This window comes from Natrix helvetica, assembly GCF_964273705.1.
Source record: "Natrix helvetica genome assembly, chromosome: 2".
NCBI lineage: Eukaryota > Metazoa > Chordata > Lepidosauria > Squamata > Natricidae > Natrix > Natrix helvetica.
In genome coordinates, this window is record NC_138552.1 from 20,024,973 (window position 1) to 20,045,104 (window position 20,132).

General features: G+C 44.0%; 1 protein-coding gene across 1 annotated transcript; it reads right to left on the bottom strand.

Moving 5' to 3' along the window:
* CAPSL (calcyphosine like) lies at positions 1–19,806 on the bottom strand. Its single transcript, XM_081940546.1, has 5 exons — positions 19,682–19,806; positions 13,756–13,892; positions 7,087–7,264; positions 2,485–2,694; positions 1–260 (listed from the first exon to the last, which is right to left on the bottom strand). Exons 2-5 carry the CDS (start codon positions 13,890–13,892, stop codon positions 159–161), a joined length of 627 nt encoding a protein of 208 aa, XP_081796672.1. The 5' UTR covers positions 19,682–19,806; the 3' UTR covers positions 1–158.
* Positions 19,807–20,132: the final 326 nt, after the last annotated feature.

Sequence of the window (20,132 nt, forward strand, 5' to 3'; positions counted from 1 at the left end):
ATGGACACAATGATCACAGTAGGAATAAGACATTTTAATTTCTTTTGGTAAAGGCTGCCAACGTCATTCCGTATAGCTAGTATAACCACTGTCCTGCACGTTGGATGAAGAAGATGTTCAGAGCAAAAGCACAAGAATAACAGAGTCATTTTAGGAGATCAGATTTTCCAAGCATTTTTCATCATCACAATGAAATAGACATCGGTATCTATTGAAGCACTGACACCAGCGTAATAGTTCATGAATTCCTCTGTTGTGACCTACGATAGAAAAGTTTAAAAAAGAAAAATAACGTTTTTATTTAAATAAATGTGTAAACTAGGACGTGCAAGAATTAAAAGATAAATTATGTTCTATGGGAAGATTCCCTTTTCACTCCTATGAGTAGTATGTCCCTCCATCTCAGGCCTGTATCAGAGACCTAGGAGTTCGAGAGTTCTGCACAGTATCTTAGCTGCTCTTAGTACTACTACACTCTTCTGGACAGAGAGCCACAACGTTGTTCCTGGGATCTGTCGGAGTCAGTTTTCCAGCTTAAGGAAATGTGTCAGAGTGTGTGCAGTGTGACTACTATTTTGAGACTTACATATATACATACATACATACATACATACATACATACATACATACTGTACATACATACATATAACACACACACACATACACACTAGACAAAACCAGGCAATCAATCAATCTTCAACTATAACATGGAAGGAGAGAGAGAGAGAGAGAGAGAGAGAGAGAGAGAGAGAGAGAGAGGGAGAGAGGGAGAGAGAGAGACATCTTCACGTGGCCTCCCTTATATAGACAGGTTCTTAAAGTGGCAGTAACCCTGGTGACTCATTCTCATTGCATCATCTTGGTTTATAGCCTTACAGCTGTTAGTCAGCTGTTAAATCATCATTTGGTGTTGTGACTTCTAAGCTGGGAAAGTGGCTCCAACAGATCCCAAGAACAACATCAGGTCTCTCTCTCCAGGAGAGTGTAGTGCTAAAATAGGGAGTTCTTTGGCCTTATTTTCCACATTGTCTCCAATATCTCCTTCAGGCCCTAGTACTTCTCCATTCCTCAAACCTTCCTGATGTCGCTGTTGCTTGGCATGCCTACTTCTGTCACCACCATATTTCTCTGGTCTTTGTATGAAGTCATTTTGGAGCATCTTCAGGGCTGCCCCAACAAGACTGGTTGGAGCTGTGGGAATGGGAAGGGGGAATAGAGGTAGCTAGGGACTTGTAGCCAAAATAAAATTCTTTATCCTGGGAACCAAGGACGTTTCCACCAGGTGCTGGGGAGGCGTGGACTGAAACCAACTGGAGTTTGGACTGTGACCTGATTGGACCATGTGATGGACATGTGGATGGGGGAGAGAGAACTTTTACTTTTAATTTGGGTGGGGAAAACCGCAGGACTTTCAGAGTCAATATGACATGCCTAATAAATCTGTACTTTGAGGAACACTCGGGCCTCAGAGTTTTGGTTGCATTGGGTCTGTTACTAGGATCCCTGACATGTATACTACCACAATGTCTGGTTGATTGGCTAGCACATGCCTGTCTGTCTGGATCTGGAAGCCTCATAGGACCTTGATCTTAAAATCTGCCTAGGTTTGTCAAGGTGCAATTCAATTGCACTGCTCTTACAAGAAGCACGAAGAACAATCCCACTGAAAGAAAGAAGTGAAACGTGTTTTACTGGAATGCAAGATCCATAGGACCTGCCCCATTGAACACATAATATATGAGTCAACCTAACCCTTCCCCTCACATTTTTCTTATGAAAACCACAAAGAGCTTGGCTTTAATTTCACAATTCTAGAACAAAATTAAGCATCGTAAGAGATATAGAAACATAGTTTGCATAATCTCGGTGAATTTCCTTTGAAAGGTAAGATATATTCTATTTTCCTATAGGACAGGGATTAGCAAACTGTGGCTCTGGAGCCGCATATGGCGCTTTCATATCTCTGCTGCGGCTCCCTGTCGTCGGTTGGCTCCACAATTGATAGGGTTAAGGTTAGGGTTAGTGCTTTTGGTTAAGACAGGTAGAGGAAAGAGGACGCTGCACTAGGAGGAGACTCTATGGTGGGGGAATCAGACTTCATGTTGGCAGAGGAAAAAGGACACCACACTAGGAGGAGACTCTATCATGGGGGAACAGGACTTCCGGTCGGCTCCAGAATTGAAAGGGGGGCTTTCTATTAGGACCTTTGTGGCTCTTGTGTTTAAAGTTGGCGACCCCTGCTAAGGAGTAAGTTGCATTCTAGGGCTCTGGGGGAATGGAAAGAGGCAGAACTATTGAGTATCAATATACAGTTCATGATGCCTCCTTTCTATGTCCAGTGGCTACCCAAGAGGAGGACAAAGAGGAAAGGTTTCTGTTGACAATTTCAGCAAATCCCTCTTTAAAAAACAACAACAGAGCCTATGGAATGTGTGACATGATTGACTTAACTTGGGCTTTGCTTTTAATCTCCTTCTCACTTACCCGTCCATCTTTATCATAGGGTGAATCAAAGTTGTCCAGGAAAGTCCTAAAAACTTGGTCTTCACTCCAGTCTCCATTTTGATACTTGGGATGATGCTTTACATTGTAGACCCCTTGCAAATCTTCAATGGTGATGACTCCGTCCCCGGTCTTATCTAGCTTTCGAAAAGCTTGCATGATGACTTCTTTCCTTGCATTGGACATAGGAGGCTAAGAAAAAAGCATAAAGCAACATTATTTTAAGGCCACTTTCTTCCCAGCCTTATCTTGTTACTTTCCGTTTCATAATATCTAAAGTGGGTGCGGAGAGTTATGTTTCCTCTACCATTTTCAGAACATTAAATGAAAGATGTGAACAGGGATGGTCAAAAGAAAAGGAAAAAAAAAAAGAACAGTGCCCAAGAACAGTGGATGCAATGTAGAAAAATATGACATAACTAAATTGAAGCAGGGAAACCTACCGTATTTTTTGAAGTATAAGACGCACCGGAGTATAAGGTGCACCAAGATTTTGAAGAGGCAAATTTTTTTAAAAAGTTTTTGCACTCTGCAAACCTTCCAAAAACGGCTGTTTTTTTGCGAAAATGGGCCCATTTTTTGTTTTTAAAAATAGCATGCATAGCCTTTAGGAGGCTTATAGAGTGCTCCTGGGAGCTGGGAGGGGGGAATGGCCTTTCACTCATTTTTGCCCTTCCCAGCCCCAAGAAGCACTCTGGAAGCCTCCTAAAAGCTATGCATGGCCATTTTTGCAAAGGGGGCGAGGTTTCAGGAGGCCAAAAATGCTGTATTCAGTGTATAAGGCATGCCCAGATTTTCAGCCTCCTTTTTTTCAGAGCATCTTATACTCCGAAAAATATGGTACGTGCAAATCTCAAAGGTGTTTTTTTCAAGAGACAACTGGACTTTCTGCTTTTCCTTTGAAGACGTTTCGCTTCTCATCCAAGAAGCTTTTTCAGCAAGGAATATAAATCCTTTCATTCTTCACTATCCTGTCAGAATTGAAGAAGCTTCTTGGATGAGAAGCGAAAGATCTTCAAAGAAAAACCAGAAAGTCCAGTTGCCTCTTGAAAAAAGCACCTTTGAGACAACCATGACCTGGATGACTGAGAATCTCCAAAGACATTTAGCTATGTGCAAACCATTATTTGCCTCTGAGCTAATGTCATACCTTCCAAAATGGTGCTTTGGGACAGCTGGATAACTCCAGTTGTTTACTAGTGTGTGCACCATATTATTTGTAAGCCAAAATGGAGGGAATACTGATCTATGGAGCTATGCACAGGTTACTGATCTTCGTGAACTAGTGCTATATTGCATAATCTGATGCATTTTGGCTACCAAACCTTCTCCAGAAGTTTGCTATAATTTTATTTGTATTTGAAAAGAGCGACAGTCTCCTGGCTTATATTCCACTGCTATCTACTGGTTTGAAATTCAACATTAAGAAAAGTAAGATCCTGGCATCTGGCACTCTCAATTCCTGGCAAATAGATGGGGAAGAAATGGAGGTAGCGACAGATTTTATTTTCCTGGGCTCCAAGATCACCGCAGATGGGAACTGCAGCCAAGAAATTGAAAGACGCTTGCTCCTGGGGAGGAAAGCTATGGCAAATCTAGACAGCATACTAAAAAGCAGAGGCATCACCATGACAACAAAAGTACTTATAGTCAAGGCGATGGTTTTCCCAGTTGCAATGTATGGCTGTGAAAGTTGGACCATAAGAAAGGCTGAGCGCCAATTAGAATTAATACAGTTGTGGAGGTGGAGGCTTTCATTAAAAAACACAAAGCCCTCCTAGACGAAACAGGGGACAGTACACAAGATATGAAGGAGGGAGGGGCCGAGGCTCTGCCAGAAGACAGGGGGAGGATCCAACACTGAGAAGACTCAGGTCACAAAAATGAGTTGAAACATGATTGCAATTGTTGTTATAATGTAATTCTTGGAAGTGATACAAAAAATGATTGAATATACTGATGATTTAATGTAAAATCAAAAACTGCCAATGTTTATTCAAATGTTGATGTTTTCCTATTTTTCTTTGTAAAAGTTGCGAGATTTGGGGGGATTACCTCCTCCCGCATGATGTAGCTGTCAAAAAAATTTATACCTTTTTTTACCCCTTTTCCTTTAAAAAATTTGTAAAAACCAATAAAAAATTTTCAAAAAAAAGAAAAAAAAGAAAGGCTGAGCGCCAAAGAATGAAGGCCTTTGAACCATGATGCTGGAGAAGACTCCTGCAATTCCCTTGAACTGCAAGACGATCAAACCGGTCAGTCCTGGAGGAGGTCAACCCTGACTGCTCTTCAAGATGCAACTCAAATACTCAAATACCACCTATTGAGAAGGGAGGGCTCACTGGAGAAGAGCCTAATGCTGGGAAAGATTGAGGTCAAAAGAAGAAAGGGACGGCAGAGAATGAGGTGGCTGGATGGAGTCACTGAAGCAGTCGGTGTGAGCTTAAATGGACTCCAGAGGATGGTAGAGGACAGGAAGGCCTGGAGGAATGTTGTCCATGGGGTCGTGATGGGTCGGAAACGACTTCGCAACTAGCAACAACAAAAATTCACTGGTTGTTCTTTGGGATTTGGCCAATCAGGCTCAATTCCCTTGTAACTGAGGACAATGGTTTTGAGTTGGTGATGGGGAGGAAGCACTGCTGGCATCTGAATTATATTGTTGTGCCACTCGCTTTAAGACTGAAGGCTGAAAGTCGATGAAAAACAGAATGGTTAGAGATGTAGAAGATATAGAAAGAGCATGTGCAGGAGTTCAAAGGGGCTACAACAGGATTTATTTCTTTTTTTAATTGAAACCGATTTATATCAGTTGGCTTTTCATCTCACAGATGCAACTCCGGGCATCAAACTGGGATTTCAGAAAAGATAAGTACAGCGTATACTGCGGCAATAATAGATAAGATTTTACCTAGTACCTCAATCTACTGTGTCTCATGGAGTTGAAAGCTAGTGTAGTTTTTGATGTTAAAGACTCTAAAACTCTTGTCTGTAATTTTCATGTAACCACGTACCGGATAGAAGCCTGCTATCTAAGTTTCCCTACACAATCACAACCCATTTGAGAGGCATATCAACCAGTGAATTAAAATCTTATTTAATCACTACTTCCTAGCCATACTTTTTTATTATGAAAAAAAACTGATTTCTTTTAAGCCGCTGTATGTATGTTAATTCCGCTGAGTGTCTATTTGTCCTTCCTTTTCTTAGAACAAACATCTTTTTTTTTAACTGTTAGAAAATGTGGGTGGAAACAGATTCGCAACAGCACTGATCCCCAATCAGTTAGCCTTGCACAGAGCAAAATGCCTGGATCAGATCTGCCCCAACTTCGTTCTGCGTGACTTTGACTCAAATGTGGAGTTCACAAATGTGTGTGAAGCACTAAGACCTCTGTACCCAGAAAGAGTGTCAGCAATTCACACTGACGTTGAAATACTCCGGTTAGGGTGTTCCTAGCAGCACCTATCAGGGATTTCCCCAAGTAATTTCCCCATACCAACAAACAAGTTTGTCCAGTAAATGCACTGATTTTGTTAGCTTTGTCAGGTAGTCGAGACAGGAAACACAACCAGATGAATTTAATTCAACTTCATTGTAAAGCTACTGTATTTTAACAGCATCTTGCAAGTCTGAAAGTACATTTTTTTTCTACTATCTCAGCAGTCCCAACCTTTCTGACTGGTGAAAAGGAGAACTGGGCCACATGAGTGTGCATGCAGCCCCTATGGGCTAGCTCCGTGATGGTGAACCTATGGCACACATGCCACAGGTGGCACATGGGGCCCTCTCTGCGGGCATACAAGCTATTGCCCCACCTCAGTTCCACCGCACATGCATGCGTGCCTCCCACCAGCCAGCTGATTTTCGGGTCTCTGCTGTGCATGCGCAGGGGGTGGGGTGCATGTTGGAAATGCGCGTGCATGTGCAGCAGGGGCAGGGGGATTTTGCGTGCATGCAGGGGGCAGGGGGAGCGTGGGGGTGCGGCATACCCCCATGCCCCGTTTTTGGTCCCAGGAGGCTTCAGGTCAGAAACGGGGCATGGGGGGGGGTCACACACACAGTGTAGGGGCGCGGGAAGCACAGGGGGATTTACACGCGCATGCACATTGCATTATGGGTATGGGCACACATTTGCGTGCTTTCGGCACATGATGACAAAAAGGTTACCCATCACTGGGCTAGCGTGAGCAGCAGGCTAACACGCATGTGCGCGACTGCCCACCAGCCCACTATTCCTGCGAGTTGAGCTGCATGCATGTGTGCGCGCTAGCCAGCCACTCATGTGGCCCAATTCTGAATAGGACACGGCCCGGTAGTGGGCCATGGCCTGGGGGCTGGGGACCCCTGTACTGTCTCCTTTGCAGGGAGAACTAGGGAGGGTCCCTTCTGAGCTTTTTGCTCTGCCCACTATCCAGTGTGGGCTATGCTGTCTCTTATCTGACCGTCCCCTGGGCAGCATCTCTTCACCTGGTCTCCCAAGGCCTTTCCCACACACACACCAGGGTGGAGCTGGATATGACCTAGCCTGTGTCAATGCAATCATGTGGGAAACTAATTTTGTTGTTGCTGCTTGGCACTCACTCTTAATGTTAGGAGGAATTCATCAAAGTCAATTGTTCCGTTCCCATCTTTATCAAAGATTTGGAAAATCTTTTCGGCTTCGGCTTTGTCGATCAGCACAGCGTAATCATGGAGCCCTTTCACGAACTCTTTGAAATCAAGGGTCCTGCTTTTGTTGTCATCCATGATGCGGAAAACCCTGAAGAAAAGAAGGTTGACTGTAAAGAAAAGAGTTACAAAGATCAAAGAGGAAGAGAAATAGGACAACGATGTACAAATCTAGCAAAGAAGCCTTTAAGGAAAACAACAAGAGTGTTGCTTCTGAGATACAGTCTATCACGATGTTCGGCTGCGTAGCAGTTCCTTCTTATCTGACCCCTTTTCCAATTGTCACAGTGGGTGTTCCCAGTTTCGGGTGCTAAACATTAAACAGTTTGAATGTTTATGTTACTTCTATAGCAACTAATTTGAGCAACTCGTACATAACCAAGCCCCATCTTTACCTGGTATAGAATGGTATTTCTACTCTGAATCAAAAAGGAGTATGTGCAGATATAGTAAACATGGGTCAACCTACAAATCCCTGAATTGGGCTCGAATAGCATTTGGACAGTTACATGCACCTGTAGGAAAAGCCTAACTAGCAATCAGCAAATTGAAAAATCAGTTGAAATAAGATTGATGTGGCACGAACAAATGATCCATTTGGAGTATTCAGCTACATGTGGATATAATGGCTGTTCCCTTGAAAAGTTAGATCAGCAATCCTGGGTTTTTTTTTCTTTTCTTTTAATGACTCGGTAATCCCTTGCATTGGGGTGGAGTCATGGCAACTGAATGGAGCTGAGCATTTGCTGGTGGGGTGCCCTTCCTGACACCTAAGTGAAGCTCACAGCAGATATTTTTTCTTTGGGCCCAGAGAGAGAGAAATATCTGCCACTACCTAGGATCAAACTCACAGCCTTCTTGATTGTGAGGTGAGAGCTCCACCTCTAAGCCACCATGCCGCTCAGATCAGCAATTCTGAATATGAGCGTATATATTAAGGGTACCGTTATTTCTAATTTTTACACCCTCTTGGCTTGAACTACTTTTTGCTACTCTTATTGAGGACCTAATTGCAATCTTCCTGGACAAAGACTGCTTGGGCAAATTATCTTTGAACTGGTAACATCTGATTTAGCTGACTACTAGATGAGTCTACTAGAACATAAGCAGTGCCCTGCTAGATTAGAATTCTAGCCCATTTAGTTTATCAGAATCAGAATAGAGCTGGAAGGGACCTTGGAGGTCTTTTAGTCCAGCTCCCTGCTCAAGCAGGAGATCCTATACCAGCGATTCTGAACCTTTTTTGGCTCGCATGCCATAAACGGGGGGAATGCAGAGGGATCGTGCGTGGGCATGCCACACCCATGATGCAATGCATAACCCCCCACAGCCCACATGCGCGCATGACAGGCGTGACCCCCCCATTTTTTGCATGCTTTTTTCACTCTCCCCAGGTTCTAGAGGCTTTATAAGAGCCTGGGGAGTGCGAAAACAGCCTCCCCCGCTCCCCCGGAGGCCCTCTGGTGGCTTCAGGAGTTTCCCTGAAGCCTCCGGAGGGCAAAAAATGATCCTACGAGCAATCCGGAAGTCACTTCCAGGTTGCTTGTAGGGCTGATTTTAGTCCTCCGGAGCGTTCAGGAGCCCTCAGGAGGCTTCCCTGAAGGCTCCGGAAGACAAAAAATGACCCTATGAGCAAACCAGAAGTCACTTGAAAGTCCCATGTGTGCTGGCCAGCTGACAGGGCAATCGCATGCCCTGAAAATGGCTCCATGTGCCACCTGTGGCATGCATGCCATAGGTTCACCATCACGGTCCTATACCATTTCAGACAAGTGACTGTCCAGTCTCTTCTTAAAAACCTCCAGTGATGACCTAGTTACCTGCGGGATCGCATCCTGCCCCATACATCCCTGCGACCAATCCGCTCGCACAGAGAGGGACTTCTCCAGGTGCCGTCCACTAAACAGTGTCGGGGGGCGACACCTAGGAGCAGAGCCTTCTCTGTGATGGGCCCAGCCCTGTGGAATGACCTCCCCCTTGACATCAGGATTACCTCCGATCTCCGCTCCTTCCGTGTAAAGCTCAAGACCCACCTCTTTCAATTATCTGGCCTGGCTCAACCATAGTTTTATCCCATTGCTCCTGACAATCTTTTTAAATTTGTAATTTTAACTGAGGGTATTTTAATTGTTAATTTTAATTCTATTATTACTATTGTATGCTTTTAACGAGTGTTACCTCCTCCGGATACATGTATGTGTTTGTATGTATGTGTATATGTATTGTATGTATATGTATATATGTATGGGTTTTTTTATTGTACGCCGCCCCGAGTCCTATTGGAGAGGGAGCGGCTAACAAATTAAATTTATTCTATTCTATTCTATGAAGCACCTGTTACAACTTCTGAAGGCAAGCTGTTTCACTGGCTAATTGTCCTCACTCTTAGGAAGTTTCTCCTTAATTCCAGGTTGCTCCCCTCCATGATTAGTTTCCATCCATTGTTTCTTGTCCTGCCTTTTGGTACTTTGGAAAATAAATTGACCCCCTCCTCTTTGTGGCAGCATCTCAAATACTGGAATACTGCTATCATCAGAGGTGGGTTCCTACCAGTACGGTCCGGTTCGGCCAAATAAGTAGTAACTCCAGCGGACAAGTGACCGTACCAGTTCTATCCTCGGTGGTGCCATCTTGCTTTTCTGTTCTGCCCTTTTTAATGTTGTGCACATGCGCAGACCGTTTTAAGTGCAAATGCGCACTCGCATGCAAACCTTTTTGGGCGCCGAGCCGGTAGTAATGGCGGCAGGAACTCACCCCTGGCTAGCATGTCTGCCTTGCTCCTTCTTTTCTCTAGTTTAGCAATCTGGTGACTGTGAGGTCCAAGCCAGTGGTGGGATTCAATTTTTTTTACTTTATTTATTTATTTATTTATTTAATTTAATTTATAAACCGCCCCCTCTCCCCAAAGGGACTCGGGGTGGTGTACAGACAATATACAAAAAGAATAACAAAGCAACACACAAAACCAGACAAACCAACAAACACACAGTCCGTACAAAACTAAACTATTTTACAATAATTAAAATAGTACCAATTAAAAACCAATTTAAAACCCCAAAATTTAAAAATTTAAAATGCCATCCAGGAAGGTCAGGATTCAATTATACTATATTTTGCTTTCGATTACAATTGAGCCAGGCCAGCTAATTGGAACAGGTGGGTCTTGAGTTTCTTACGGAAGGAGCGGAGATCAACAATGATTCTAATATCGGGGGGCAGGTCGTTCCAGAGGGTTGGGCCCATCACAGAGAAGGCTCTACTCCTGGGCACCGCCCGCCCGCATTGCTTAGCGGAAGGTACCCGGAGGAGTCCCTCTCTGTGAGAGTGGATTGGCCGTAGGGATGTGTGGGGTAGGATGCGATCCTGCAGATAACTAGGTCCTGAGCCATGGAGCGCTTTAAAGATGATAATCAACACCTTGAAACGCACCCGAAAAGCCACAGGTTTACTACCAGTTCTGTGGGTGTGGCTTGGCGGGTATGGCTTGGCGAGCATGGCAGGGGAAGGATACTGCAAAATCCCCATTTCCTCTCGATCAGCTGGGACTCAGGAGGCAGAGAATAGATAGGGGTGGGGCCAGTCAGAGGTGGTATTTACCAGTTCTCTGAACTACTCAAAGTTTTCACTACCGGTTCTCCAGAACTGGTCAGAACCTGCTGAATATCATCTCTGGTCCAAGCCCATGGAAGACGCATTGAATTCCAACTGAGTACATTTGTTTACTCCTAATGGACAGAATATGGCCAAACTAAAACTTTAATCCTCCACCTGATAGATATATGCTGAGAGATTCTAACGGCCGCTACCCTGAACTTCTCCTCTCCCTACACCCCATATGTAGCTTAGAAGTACGCAGTCTCTTAATTCGGACTTCGCTCTGGAATGCACCATCTCCCCCCTAGGAAATCTCTGTGCTACCAAGAGTCTCCTCCACTGCTTCTCCAGGTATACATTCCATCACAATGGCCAACCAATGGCCCAAGGAAGTCCACAAGTGTTTCACCAGATGGTCCTCAGAAGCAGTCATCTTGCCAGCAAGGAGTCCCATGATGACTTCCATGAATTGGTCCAATATTTATTTGAAGCCAGCTAAGCTGGTTGCCAGCACCACATCTCGGAGTAGGAGTCTCTCTTTAGAAAACAGCTGAAGTACGGCAGTTGCTGAAAAATACAACAATTGCTAACCGAGGTGGGTCATACGGAACAGGCTGTGCCAATTTTGGAGTAGTTATAATAACCAAAGGTTTGTTTCTAGGCATAATTGACATTTCAGAATTGAATGTGTAATGGTAAAAATGCCTTTGGCTGGAATATCTCAAGGATCATCATTTTCTATTCTCCTACATAAACCTCCCCATCCATTGGGATTGGCTTTATATCCTGCTTGAGAAGTGATATGCTATACATTAGAACAGTGTTTCTCAAACTTGGCGACTTTAAGTCCTGTGGACTTCAACTCCCAGAATTCCCCAGCCAGCTATGCTGGCTGGGGGATTCTGGGAGTTGAAGTCCACAGGACTTAAAGTTGCCAAGTTTGAGAAACACTGCATTAGAAGATGAGTAAATGTGGACATTTTCAATTTTAATACCCTTTTTATGGAATTTACCCTATTAAAATGTTTGCTTAATTAATTAATTAATTAGTTTTAATTTATTGCCACACAAATAACAATTTTGCCCTTGTTAGCCTATTTTCCCTTTCACTGGATTTCTAGGGACTGTTGTGTTTGAACAGGCTGCATTTCTCTATCTCTTTCTATTCTAGAAACCAAGATGATAGAATGACTAATACGTTTATCTAGAAAAGTTAAATACAGTTCAATGTTTATGGAGATTCTTAATCATCCAGATCATGGTTGTCCCAATGATGCTTTTTTCATCCAAGAAGTGAAACCAAGAAAGTCCAGTTGCCTCTTGAAAAAAACACCTTTGGGTTAAATACAGTTCAATACACAATACGCACAAATTATTCACAGAACACAGAGTTCTGTCATTCGGAAACTTTTTAAGGGTTTCCAGATTAAAAAACGTACCATGCAATTCATCTCCTTTGACCACAGAATTTTTTTCCACTAGATGGCATGCCGCAAGAATAATTTGTTACTAGATCTCTTTGCTATTGTTGTGGCCCACTAGCGGCCAGCAGACTTAGCAGCAGATTCGGGCAGTGAGGAGGTTGGGGAGGAACATGGGCCTGTCCTGGAGTCCGGGGATGGCTCTGATGAGGGCTCTGTGTTGGAGGCAGAGAGGGGGCCAGTGCTGTCTGACAGTTATCAGCTGCCTTTGGAGTCAGCCATCAGTGAGACAGAAGAACAGCTGGAGCCTGTTCCCAATGTGCGCATGCACAAAGTTGCCAGACGAAGGGAACAGCTAAACAACAAGGGTTGACTTGGGAGTAAGGCCACAGGTGGACGATGAATGGCTCCTCCCAGAGGAAATAAAGGAGGAACAAAAGGGGAGGGGTGCTTACAGGAGACAATAGTAGAGTTGGAAGGGACCTTGGAGGTCTTCTAGTCCAACCCCCTGCCTAGGCAGGAAACCCTATACCGCTCCAGACAAATAGCTATCCAACATCTTCTTAAAGACTTCCAGTGTTGGGGCATTCACAACTTCTGGAGGCAAGCTGTTCCACTGATTAATTGTTCAAACTGTCAGGAAATTTCTCCTCAGTTCTAAGTTGCTTCTCTCCTTGATTAGTTTCCACCCATTGCTTCTTGTTCTACCCTCAGGTGCCTTGGAGAATAGTTTGACTCCCTCTTCTTTGTGGCAACCTCTGAGATATTGGAACAATGCTATCATGTCTCCCCTAGTCCTTCTTTCTGTTAAGCTAAACATACCCAGTTCCTGCAACCATTCTTCATATGTTTTAGTCTCCAGTCCCCTAATCATCTTTGTTGCTCTTCTCTGCACTCTTTCTAGAGTCTCCACATCTTTTTTACATCGTGGCGACCAGAACTGACACTTTAGTTCATTCCTGTATTCTTGCCAAATATTGTGGCCTCTGAAAGATATTGGCCTGGAACTCTCCAAGCCTGATAAAGATCAGTAATTGTGAATTATCTTGAGAGACTGTGGGCCGGGACATTGCTGGAGAGGAATTTACTGCAAATTAAATAAAAGGAGTTATCGGGATGAGGACTCGGCTTTGTGCTGCTGGGAAAGCCTAGGTCAGAACAACTATTATCTTGTCATCATCTGGAATTTTCCATCCAGATATAAGGAGTAGTAGCACTAGAATCCTTCCTTCCTTCCTTTTTTCCTTCCTTCCTCCCTCCCTTCCCATTCAGGTCTTCTTACCTTTTTCTTAATCATGTTTCTTTAATGTGCTAAAAATGTGAAAGAAAATATGAATGCAAACAGATCGTAAGAGTGTTGAGGGAAAAGTCCAGCTAAAGAGCAGATTCTCACTCATCCCCAGACAGAGTGGCTGGTTCCTGGTCTTAAGTTCTCTGGGACATTTGAAATAAAGCTGAAAAGAGGCTGAACTAGCTATCGTAGTTAAAGGATGCAGGCTCCACCACTGTATATATGTCTGGTTGCCACCAGACTTGGCTTCATCACGTGTTTCATGGATCCATTTACCTGCCCAGGCCTTTGATGCCTGCTGAGCCCCTCGCCAGGCACTGAAGGCGTAGCTTCTCGATTGGATCGGTAGTGTGGGTAAGGTTTTTCTTGGCTTGGATGGCCATTTCCTTGTCATGTCGTGCAGTGCCTGGCATCTAGAAAAAAGGGAAGTCACTCATCTTAGAAGAAAGAATAAAAGGGTTGGGAGGGACCCTGGAGGTTTTCTACCCAACCTCTTGCCCATGACAAATGTCTGTCCAGACTCTTCTTGATAACCTCCATTGATGGAGCATCCACAGCTTCTGGAGGTAAGCCGTTTCACTCATGAATTGTTCTCACTCTCAGGAAATTTGTCCTTCTAGGTTGGATCTCTGTTATGGTCTTCCACCCGTAAGTTCTTGTCCTGCCCTCAAATGCTTTGGGGAATAGGTCAAATCCCCTCTTCTCTGTGATAACCCCTCAAATACAGCCATATCAAGCCTAGTCCATCTCTTTATAATACTAGACATACCTAGTTCCCTCAATTGCTCGTCATAAGGTTTACCTCTTGGGGGGGGGGGGCTGCTATGGGTTTGCCCGGGTTCGGGAGAACCCATAGCTAACGTTACGGCTGGTTCGGAGAACCTCCAAATCCCCCACCCACCACACCACACCCTTCCCAGGAGTCTCCATGCATCCCGTTTTGGATGCAAGGTAAATGCACGGCCCCCGTGGAGGCTTGGGAAGGGGGGGAGGGGAAACAGGCCACCTGGAAGTTCCATTTCCTGCCTCCGGAGGGTCTCCAGAGCCCACAGGAGGAAGTTTATGGCCTCCCAGAGGCTTGAGGAAAGCCTCCGGAGCTTGGGGAAGTTGAAAACACACACACACACACCGCCATGGTGCAGGAGGCCAACTAGGCCACGCCCACCATGGCCACGCCCACCCAGCAACCAGGCAGAGAACCTGTTGCTGAAATTTTTGAAGTCCACCCTGGTTTAGCCTTCAGATCTATCATCTTTGTTGTTTTTCTCTGCACTCTTCCTAGGGCCTCAATATCTTTAAAAAAAATGTAAAGGCAAAGAATCTACCTCAGAGGGAGGGGGGAGGGGGAGAGAGAGAGAGAGAGAGAGAGAGAGAGACAGACAGACAGATTCTGGTATCTTTAAAATGGCCTTAACTGCATCTCCTGCCTTCCAAGCATCTTTAGGAACTGTTCTTACGAATGCTAGCATTCAGGGCTTGCATGAATTCAGACATTGTTAAAGGCACCTGAGCAAACTGGGGAGAAAGTGCTGGTAATTCTGTCTGTAGAAAATGGCTACTTTGCCACATAAATGAAGAACTAACTTTTTCTAGAATGTAAATATGTGGTTCTGAAGAGGAAGAACATTGCAAAAGGAATTTCAGATTACGTTTTTCAATGTTTAAAAAAACATTTTAAGAAGGTAATTAATACATATAGATGTTAAGCTAATTTAGGCAGCTTCATCCTTCATGAGTTGGACAATGGTCAAACGGAGATTTCAAACCCAAGTTTGAAAAAATATTACGTAGAATGCTAAAGTTACGGAAAAGCAAGGAAAGCAGCTAAGATGTCCTTCTTTGCCAGACAAGTAAGAGGACAAGATCTTTGCATTTGGTTATCACCGAGAAAGGAGCAGTTCTGTAGTAAGCATTCATTCCTCACCTACAAATCAATCAATTATGTGCTATCAATTTGGTATTGAGACTTAGTAACCACATAGCAATGTAATAATAGGATGTAGTGGAAACACACACACACACACACTGTTAGCAACCAGGTCCTAAGAATGTTTCCTTGGAAGCAATCTTTTCTTTTTCACTGCAATTTAATTCCTATAGCTCAATTTGTAAAGATTTGAACTCCCGACGGTTTGAGTTGAATAACTTGAGTTATTATGCACACCTAATTTATTTATGAGCTATGTATTTATGATGAGCCGTGGTGGCGCAGTGGTTAGAATGCAGTACTGCAGGCTCCTTCTGCTACTGTGGGCTGCCAGCAGTTCGGCACTTCAACTCTCATCAGCTCAAGGTTGACTCAGCATTCCATCCTTCTGAGGACCCAGATTGTTGGGGCCAATATGCTGACACTGTAAACCCTTGGAGAGGGAGTGTAAAGCACTGTGAAGCGGTATATACCGTATTTTTCGGAGTATAAGACGCACCAAGGTTTTGAAGAGGCACATTTTAAAAAAAAAGTTTTTGCACTCTGCAAACCTCCCAAAAACGGCCTGTTTTAAATGAAAACAGGCCTCTTTTTCCCCCCCAAAAGGGCATGAATAGCCCTTAGGAGGCTTGTAGAGTGTTCCTGGGGGGCTGGAGGGCCAAAAGCGAGCACAAAATGGCCAGTTTTTTGCAAAAACAGGTCTGTTTTTTGTCAAAAAAAGGGCACTAGGAAGCTTATAGAGTGCTCCTGGGGGCTGGGGGGCAAAGTTTCTGCCCTCCCCAGCCCCCAGGAGCTCTCTAAAAGCCTTCTAAAAGCTACGCACGGCCATTTTGGTGAAGGGGGCGGGGTTTCAAAAGGCAAAAAATGATGTATTCAGTATATAAGATGCACCCAGATTTTCAGCCTCTTTTTTGAGGAAAAAAGGTGTGTCTTATACTCCGAAAAATACGGTAAGTCTCAGTGCTAGTGCTATTGATTGATTCGTCTGTTTGTTTGTTCATTCGTCCTTTCTCATTTAGTCATTCATCCAATTTGTATAGTTGCCCATCACACATTTGTGATTCTGAGTGGCTTACAATTAAACCATCAACAATGCCAAAAAAAAAACACCCACTCAAAAATAAAATGATAATATGAGGAATAGAAAATGTTAAAATAATTCAAAAACAAAAAAAAGCACACACGCAATTGGCAGTAGAGCAGAGTCAGTCGAGAATGGTATAGACCAGGGGTGTCCAAACTTGGGAACTTTAAGACTTGTGGACTTCAACTCCCAGAATTCCCCAGCCAGCATGGCTGGCTGGGGAATTCTGGGAGTTGAAGTCCACAAGTCTTAAAGTTCCCAAGTTTGGACACCCCTGGTATAGACATTTAAGGGGCCGTACAGCAGGGGTGAGTTCCAGCTTCTTTTACTGCCGGTTCACTCAGGGACGCGCTTTGGGCATACACACGCTTGATGTGCGCTATGCGCCCATGAGCAGAAGCAAAAAATTGCTTCTGTATATGCACAGAAGCAAAAAGCAAAATGGTAGTGCCTACGGCGATGCCTATAGAACCGGTTCAGGTGCGTGACCAGCCGAGTTGCTACCGAACCAGTCTAAACCGGTGGGAACCCAACTTTGCCCCACACCTGTCTCTGATCCCTCGGCCAGATGGCAAAGCCATCTTCAGGCCCTTCTGGAAGGTCATCAAGGTTAGGCCCAGCATGATCTCAGGAGGAATGATGTTCCATAGGGTGGGGGCAACAGCAGAAAAGACCCTCTTGGGTCCCACAACAACCCTTTACTGCTGGATCTGGTGGGATGGGTAGATGTCATGGGGGATCCTTCAAATATATGTATGTATGCATGTTTCTGGGGACATGCTGGCTCAGTGGCTGATGCTGACCTTGTCGATCAGAAAGTTCAGCGGTTCGAATCCCTAGCGCTGCGTAGCAGAGTGAGCTCCTGTTACGAACCTAGCAGTTCGAAAGCATGTAAAAATGCAAGTAGAAAAATAGGAACCACCTTTGTTGGGAAGGTAGCAGCATCCTGTGTGCCTTCGGTGTTGAGTCATACCGGCCACATGACCACATAGATGTCTTTGGACAACACTGGCTCTTTGGCTTTGAAATGGAGATGAGCACCGCCCCGTAGAGTCGGGAACGACTAGCACTATGTGCAAGGGGAACCTTTACCTCTACATATGCATGTTTTGGTGTCTTCTTTCTTTTCCCATGCAGAGTACACTACAGTAATCCATATGGGAGGTGATTAAGGTAGAACCTCTCCTTGTTCAGGAATTGGTGCAAATGGCACATGACATAAAAGCCCTTGTAGCTTTCACCGTCACCTGCTCTTTCAGTAGGAGTTGTGAGTCCCCAGATTGCACACCTGGTTTGTCTGGTAAAGTGCAGTTTCATGCAGCACCAAAGATGTAAAATCTCAGATCCGGGTGACTCCTGGCTTTGCTACTGTCTGGGGAGCCTTTGGGGAGCAGCCTTTTGTCCCTTCTCTCTCTAGAAGATCCCCGTCTATCAATTTATACAAATGCGAACTTAACTTTGCTGAAGTAAAACCAGAAAAAGGACATTCCAGCAGGTATGCTTATTACAATTCATGGAATGTGCATGCGTGCATGTAAAACCACAGCAACAATCAAATATGGAGCAGTAATTTCATAATGTCTTCATAAAGGCTTTACAAGCATCTGATAGCATCAATCTGAAAGGTCTCTATGCAAAGCACTTGGTTTCCTCCTTAAAGTACGAGAGAGCTCAGATGATATGGCAAAGTCAGGGAAGTAAAGATTTTTACACAGTATTTAATTCTCTTCTGCTCTTTAAAAAAATAGCATGCTTTTTTAAAATTTTAAACCACAAAGACTACCTACTCTTTTTGGTTTCTGTACACTATGAAATTTATCTGTCCTCTATTTTAATCGGTTGTTCAATTTCTTGGCTGAAAAGCACTTTAATCATCATTTTTAAAATTATTATAAAATACAAAATACAAAAGTAAATAAAAGAACAGTAAGGAGGGAGGGGAGAAGGGAAAGAGAAGTGGGGAAAGGTGGGGAAAAGAAAAGGAAAAGAAACATTGACTTCCAAATCTCTCTGTTGTAGGAGAATAAGGCATTAGCATCAAATCACAGTTTTTTGCTTTTCCATAATAATATGAAAAAAGTCATTTCTATAAAGATCTATCAATCTAATCAATAAAACCCAAAGTCAAAGTTTCATTCTTTCCTGCATCAAGCATGAAATTCAGAAGCTGTTTCCATGTGAAGACAAAAGTACTTATGTTCTTTTCTTTACTCAAAGTAGTCAGTTTTGCCATTTCAGCCAACCTCCTTAATCATAATTTGACGATGATCGCATACAGCAAATCTGCTACGTATTGTGGAAAGTTATCACCTAGCCCTCTCCCAGAAAAAATGAAACATCCTAGGAAATATTGAAAAGGCAGAATATTATATTTCCCTGGATGTGAAAAGGAAGAAACATGTTTTAAAGAGAGAATAGCTCCCTGCAGCTTCCTGCCTCCATCCACTTTGTCAATGGGCCATTAAGGTGGCCAAGCCAGTCCCTCTACATAATAAAGAGTTCTCTCCTTCAGCTCCAGGGAGATGGGATTAAGGCATGATAATATTGGCCCTTTACCCAACTCACCACATGGCATCTGAGAAATCAACCAAACCTGGACTCAAAACGCAGCCTAGAGAGTTGCCCCTGCATGTGCCCATGGGAGTCTGACAACCAATTAGAAGACAAGTTCAAGATTAAAGGCCAGAGAGGTCATAAAAGCAGGGACTCAGCATCTCAGCCCTTCCCTTCTCTTCTCCACCAACATTGAAGCATGTGATCACCTTTTCTGTTCAGGACTCAGGCCATGTGGTCCTGTCCACCATTAAACCATCTTTCCAAGCAGCCTCCATGTCTCCAGTGTCTTTTTCCCCACTTGGAGCCAAACCTAGAAGGACATTTCTTCCAACAGTACAATGAAGGCTCTCAGATCCCCCCGACTCCACCTTCCCCTGAATCTCAAAGTGACACATCAAAGTTGCAATTTATTCTGACTCTGCTACGTATTTTTTTCCTTTTTTTTGACTCTCCGTAACCCACAGTACAGTATTTATTATCCCAGATGTCCTTTTTTAAAATTGAAAGTTAACTTTTTAACTTTCTAAATAGCCAATGCCGTTAATAGCAAAGAGGGGAAAGACAGGGATGTAAATGACAAGAGTAACCTCTGGAAACCACTGATGAAGGGGAATGAGAATAAGATGTTCGGTTACCTTGAATCTGTCACCTGTTGCTTCCGCCTGCAACTATGGACGCTTTCTTGTAGGGTTGGGGAAAATAGGCCTATCTCTTCCTTGTGCTTCCTCCCTTCCTCTGGCCTACACCCTCCTCCCCTGATTGGGCTGTGGGGGAAGGAGGAACGCAGAAACCAACAGGCAGCGAAGTCTGACTGGAAGGCATCAGCTGTCCATCCATCTCAGGTTACTTGTTTACATATCACTCCCCTGCTTGAAGTTTACTATCTTGTTTCCAAGGTGATGTGGGTTGCCCAGATGGGCCTCATTGCAACCTGGCCGGGTTTGAATCGTTGAATCTCTTTGGCTAGAGATGCTCTTTCATGCTCTTTTGCATTTGGCTTTCGGAATGACTGCAGATCCCAGGGTCTCAGGAAATATTTTGTTATTATTATTTTGCTGCAAGGGAAAGCTCTCTGTCTTTCAGTGT